This window comes from Choloepus didactylus, chromosome 15 (genome assembly GCF_015220235.1).
Source record: "Choloepus didactylus isolate mChoDid1 chromosome 15, mChoDid1.pri, whole genome shotgun sequence".
NCBI classification, from domain to species: domain Eukaryota; kingdom Metazoa; phylum Chordata; class Mammalia; order Pilosa; family Megalonychidae; genus Choloepus; species Choloepus didactylus.
This window is the reverse complement of record NC_051321.1, coordinates 19,606,660-19,612,284: the sequence shown is the minus strand read 5'-3', so window position 1 is coordinate 19,612,284 and position 5,625 is coordinate 19,606,660. Positions and strand designations below refer to the sequence as shown.

Genomic DNA, 5,625 nt, shown 5'->3' with positions numbered 1-5,625 from the left:
ATTTACATTAGTGGTTTCCAGTCACCAAATTTGTGGTAATTTGTTACAGCAGCAATAGAAAACTAATACATACCTCTGTGAGTCTACTGAAGTTACCCTAGGAGGGAGGGGTCTCTAACCTTGTTCAACCCGAAAGGCCTTTCACGTGTTAGACATCTATTTGTTGATAATTACTACCTCACCTTCTTTCCTAAAGAGTTTGAGATGGCACATTAGGAAATAGACTCTCTATTTTTATTTGACCCAAATAAGTTACAGCTTTAGGCAAAAAGAGGCAAAGCAAATTTATGTGTGGATGGAGCACATTTAGAAAGAAGAGAAATGGCCAAAATTCAATTCCACTGACTCTGCAGCCCCAGGGTTCTTGCATTCTGGGTTAAAATCACCTCTGGTTTGTAGACAGAAGAACATAAGACACACTTCAGTGATAGAGACTGCTAGTTTTCACCAAACCCATTTCCTCTTCTTCCTGGGCACCACTAAACAGCACCTGTCAGACCTCCTGCAGCTGGGTGTGGCCTGTGAGTGAGTGAGTCTAGCAATGGCGTGTGAGTGAAGGATGCCCGTCGTGCCCAGGCCTGACCCTCCTCCAACCCCCATGTTCTTTACCCCCCAATCAGCTTGAAGCAGATAACCACGGCAACATCAGTAGCCACGTGTTAGGGATACCACAGAATGGAAGGAGTCCGGATCCCTGAATCATAGCTTAGTGGAGAATTACTGGTCAACCAGGAACATCTGTTTTGGACTTTATGTGAGTGAGAAGTTAACTTCTATGGTGTTGGGTCATTATACATTTGGGGGTTGTTTATTATAGCAGTTAGCATTACTTTAAGCTAACACATCATGCAAATCCCCAATATTTTGGCTAGGGCACAGCCTGTTTTGCAGACAGGTACACCATGGGATCGATGCCACCTATAAGGAGCTGATTGGGGCTTAGGGTTTCACTACAAAGTGAACAATGTAGGTTTTATAAACATGCCTAGATGAATGGTTCTTTGCAGGTCTTCCTGGCTCTGCCCACTTAAGGCCAATGCTGGTGCAACAAACACTTCTCATAACACATTACATAATTTGTATTAACAGAAACAGCATGGTTTTAATATTTTCACTCTGGTCTAAAACTGAATGAGGAAATCACTTAATACCCCTTGACTTTCAAAACACAGCTCTCTGGACACAGCCATCCAAACATTCTTTGGTGTGCAATAGGGAACATCAACCCAGGAATGCATGCTTGAGTACTTTTATCTCTGGACCTAAGATTAGAGTGACCAACCACCTCAGTTTGCCTGGGACTGAGGAAGTCCCCTGGATATTTCAGTTTTAAGAACAGAACAGTCCTGGGCAAACTGGGAAGAGTTGGTCACCCTACAAGATAAGATTCTGCTAGAAGCAAGTCTACATGCATGGTTGGAAACCTGCAAAGAACAAAGAGGGTTTTTTTTCCCCTCCTTCTACCAGAAAGGGCACACTTTCATTTTAGGAAATAGCATATCCCTTTGCCACTGACTGGTAATGGGGAAATCCCAGGGTCTCTGATACATCAGTTGGCTATGCCCAGACTCTCACAAAGATCAAAGGCCACTGCTGGAGTTGGACAGCTTGTAAATGCACCCCAACTTTCTCTCCTGTACAACAAGGTGGACAGGCAACAACAAATGCTGTGACGACAGACCTGTGATAATGCAGCAGGAGGGAGGTGTGTACAGATGGCAGGAGGGAGAGACTCTAACAAGAAGCAACCGCTAGGGTAGAGAGTGGAGGGGGGTGGGGAGTACCACTGCTCATCTGCCCTGGAGTCTCCCTGTCACCCTGCTGTCTCATGGACACTTGCCATTAGATTAGCCCATGTGGTGGTTCCTGGGGTACTGAGCTCTGAATTCGTCTGTGTGGCTCCCATCCCGCATTGCTACCCACCCCAACTCAGGGACCTGCCCATCTCATTGAGACTAACTTCCAGGAGCAGAATAAGCTGACCATAACTCTAATGAAAATCAGGACAGGCCACGTGAGGCAATTCAGCCTTTTCAATTCTCTTCCCTATGCCACTGACACCATTGTGATCAGATCCCCATACTCCATATACTATTATTTACCAAAGATTTTTCTTTATATTGCTTTGCTTTTTAAACTCAAGCAACTCTGTTTTAAAAGGAAATTGTGAGCAGTTTCCCTAGTTGTGTCTCCAGCTTCACGATGTTTCCCTTGGCCAAAAACGCACTGAGTCGTCTTGGAGTTCGAAGCATTCAGCAAACAATAGCAAGGCAGAGCCACCAGAAACGTGCACCTGATTTCCATGACAGATACAGTAATGCTGTATTAGCTAGTGGAGCCACTTTCTGTGTTGCTGTATGGACGTATACAGCAACACAAATTGGAATAGAATGGAACCTGTCCCCTTTTGGCAGAGTCACCCCAAAGGAATGGAGAGATCAGTAATCATCCCAGCTGATGTGATTATTGAAATGTTTCAAAACCAACTTATAATTGATGAAAGTAAAAGCATTGTGTATCCATTAAAATACGGCATTAATGAAGAAATAAAGTACATTTGAAACCTTAAAAAAAAAAAAAAAGGAAATTGTATATCACCAACATAACTGGAAAACTATTATCACAACAGAAGTATGACGTAGTCATTAAAAAATAAGTGTATAATATGAACTAACTAGAACATGTAAACACAGAGTCTTAAAATGTGGAATATAGGGTTTCTAGAGATAGACAGAAGCTAGAGAAGGGAGAACAGTTCCCTAATATGTACAGAATTGTTAACGAAGTTGAAGTTAATATTTGGGAATGGACAGAGGTGATGGTAACTTGTTATTGAGATTATAAGTAATGGTGTAATATTGTAGCTGAATTTGATTGAAAGTGGTTGTTTAAAGTCATGTATGTCACCAATTAACACTGCAAATATAAATAAGTTCTTGCATGAACTATTACAAATTAAAAATAACTTGTAAGCTATTAACTATAGTTAATAGTAATATTTTAATATTCTTTCATCAACAATAACAAATTTACTACACCAATACTATGGGTTAACAATAGCGGGGATAAGGGGTATAGGAGGATTTGAGTTTTATTTTTTATTCTTATTTCTGTTTTGGAGTAATGAAAATGCTTTGAAATTGATCATGGGGATGTATGCACAACTGTGCGATGATACTGTGAGTCACTGATTATATACTTTGGATGGTTTGTGTGGCATGTGAATATATCTCAATAAAACTGAAAAAAAAAAAAATGACAGAGAAGCCCAGAGTTAACATCATCCTCAATGGGGAAAGACTGAAAGCCTTTCCTCTAAGATCTGGAACTAGGAAAAAAAGAATAATAAGTGCAAGGGAGGCAAAAAATATTATTAGATCCCTGCTCGATACAATTTTAGGTGGAAAGCTCCAAGTCTGAGACCTGTTCCCTCTTGATTAAAATGGGACATTAGCATAAGTTAGAGAGGTGCTATAGACAATTCACACCACACTGAAGCTTTCTCCTTAGGTAACTGAAAGAGAATTAGAAAATAATATAGCACTCTTACTCTGAGATTCACTGTTATTTGATCTTACATTTTGTACCATAAAAAATCATCTCGCGAAGAATCATTGGACAATTTGATTTCACTTTAAGTGAACTATCTCAAATGGGCCTCAGCATAGCCTGATATTCCACGTCCTTTCTCTCTAGGAAACATCTCTTCTCACTGAACAACATAATAATCTCGTATCTTTTCTTCTCTGCTCTCTTCGCACCCCAGCTCTACTGCTGATCTTGCTTCATATATATTTACAAAATAAAAACAAGCAGTCAGGAATGTCCTCATATTCCCAACCCTAAATCTACGTATCTTTTTGCATGGATATACACCTTCTCCTTCCACTCCTCTGTTACCACTGGGCAAGTGTCCATCTGCTTATCAAAGGCCAGTCTCTCAACAGGTTCTCTGGTCCCCAGTCCCTCCCTCAGGGCTTTGTTGCTTTAGCCATTATACCTCTCTCCCTCTGTCCCTCCCTCCCTCCCTCTCTCCCTCTCCCTTTCCCTCTCCTTCCCCTTCTATCTTTCTCCTTCTCCTTCTCCCTCTCCCTCTCTCTGATACGCACCCATGTCTATTTAACCTCTCCATTTGGGTGTCTTGCAAGCATTTCAGACATCAGGTATCCAAAAGTGCACTCATGATTTTCCCTTCACATTTGTTATTCCCTAGTCTTCCTCATTTCAGCAGAGAGGACCAGCCACTGGCCTATACCAGAAACTTGGGAGTAATGCTTAATTTTCTCTCTCCCCCTTCCTTCTCTTATGGATTAAACTAAAAAGCTTTTGCAAGGTAAAACATATGTAAAAATAAGAGTTTAATCCTAGAATATGTGGAAAGCACTTTTTTTTTTTTTCAAATTTGCCCAAGGAGACTTGGATATCATCCACAGTCTTTCCTCAATATTGCAGAATTCCTTAGTTTGAAAAATTCATATTAACCAACCCAAGGAGGGAGTTGAGTCTTATTTTCATGTTAATTGATTCACAAAAACAATAACAACAACAAACTGTTAATATTCCTAGGAAGTAAAAAATGAGAGGGACCTGTGCCAATAAAGAGAAGACTATCTCTCATAAAAAGTTGGAACATACTCTTGTCCTACATCAGTTAGGCCCAAGTTCAGGGTTAGGTAGTCTGAGATCTTATTTCAGGCCACCATACACTTGCTATGACTTTTTACAAGCAGCTCAACATCTCAAATTCTCTATGTGCCTTCAACTCCCCTTTCTTCAGGGTCTCTATAACAAGCAAGGTAATTTCCAAGACTGTATATTCTATGACTTTGAAGAGAAGTGTTACCTACACAAACTCAATATTGTAGCCTTCTGGTACTGAGCAGTGAGACATTTGAATGCCCAAGTGCCAACTTAATAGTGTCAACTGTCATTATAATGAGGGTTCCAAGGGTTACCTGCTTAAGTTATATAAATATACGCTAAACAAATATTTAAGAATATTTTAATGAAACAATTTTAGACTACTTTCCATAAATTATTCATTCTTCCCATTTTTAGAGGATCTACATGTCAAGTGAATAAACACTGTCTTGTTAAACACTATCATAAATATTTAGATTGTTTTTGAAGACATTAGATTCAATCAACAGTAATTGATTTCATGGTTAATGTTTATAACCCAGCGGATTACATTCCTGAGACTTTTATGAATGTGTTCATTTGTAATTACCTCCCTTGGCCAGCCTTTAAAAGGATGGACTTTTAACATTAGGCAAGGAGTTTGTCATTTCAAGGCTAGATGTTTTCCATGGTTTTGGGGTTTTGCCTGGCTGTGCAAAAAATTTCATTCAAGAAATTTCAAGAAATTTCATGACCTCTTCCCACTGGGTATTCTAGCTTGCTCTTTCACCTTTTTCTTTTAGAGTTTTAATATTTAGATTTACTCCCCACTTATGGATAAAATGTCATTTTAATTAAATATTGTGTTCTTACAATGGAAAGTTTAGATCACCATGGCAGAGTGGTCTTGATTTGTATTTGCTTCTTCTCCTACTCAGCTGTGCTAAGCTTTCTGGTACGATCTGAACTTGACCTTGAAGAAATGACATCCTAAGTATGTTATTA

General features: G+C 39.6%; 1 protein-coding gene across 1 annotated transcript; it reads left to right on the top strand.

Moving 5' to 3' along the window:
* Window positions 1–2,174: 2,174 nt before the first annotated feature.
* LOC119510779 (cytochrome c oxidase subunit 7B, mitochondrial-like) lies at window positions 2,175–2,567 on the top strand. Its single transcript, XM_037805132.1, has one exon. The coding sequence runs from the start codon at window positions 2,203–2,205 to the stop codon at window positions 2,443–2,445; it is 243 nt and encodes an 80-aa protein (XP_037661060.1). The 5' UTR covers window positions 2,175–2,202; the 3' UTR covers window positions 2,446–2,567.
* Window positions 2,568–5,625: the final 3,058 nt, after the last annotated feature.

What these genes read in the sequence shown, in the direction of transcription:
- LOC119510779 (XM_037805132.1), top strand. Translation starts at nt 2,203, where the DNA reads ATGTTTCCCTTGGCCAAAAACGCACTGAGTCGTCTTGGAGTTCGAAGC.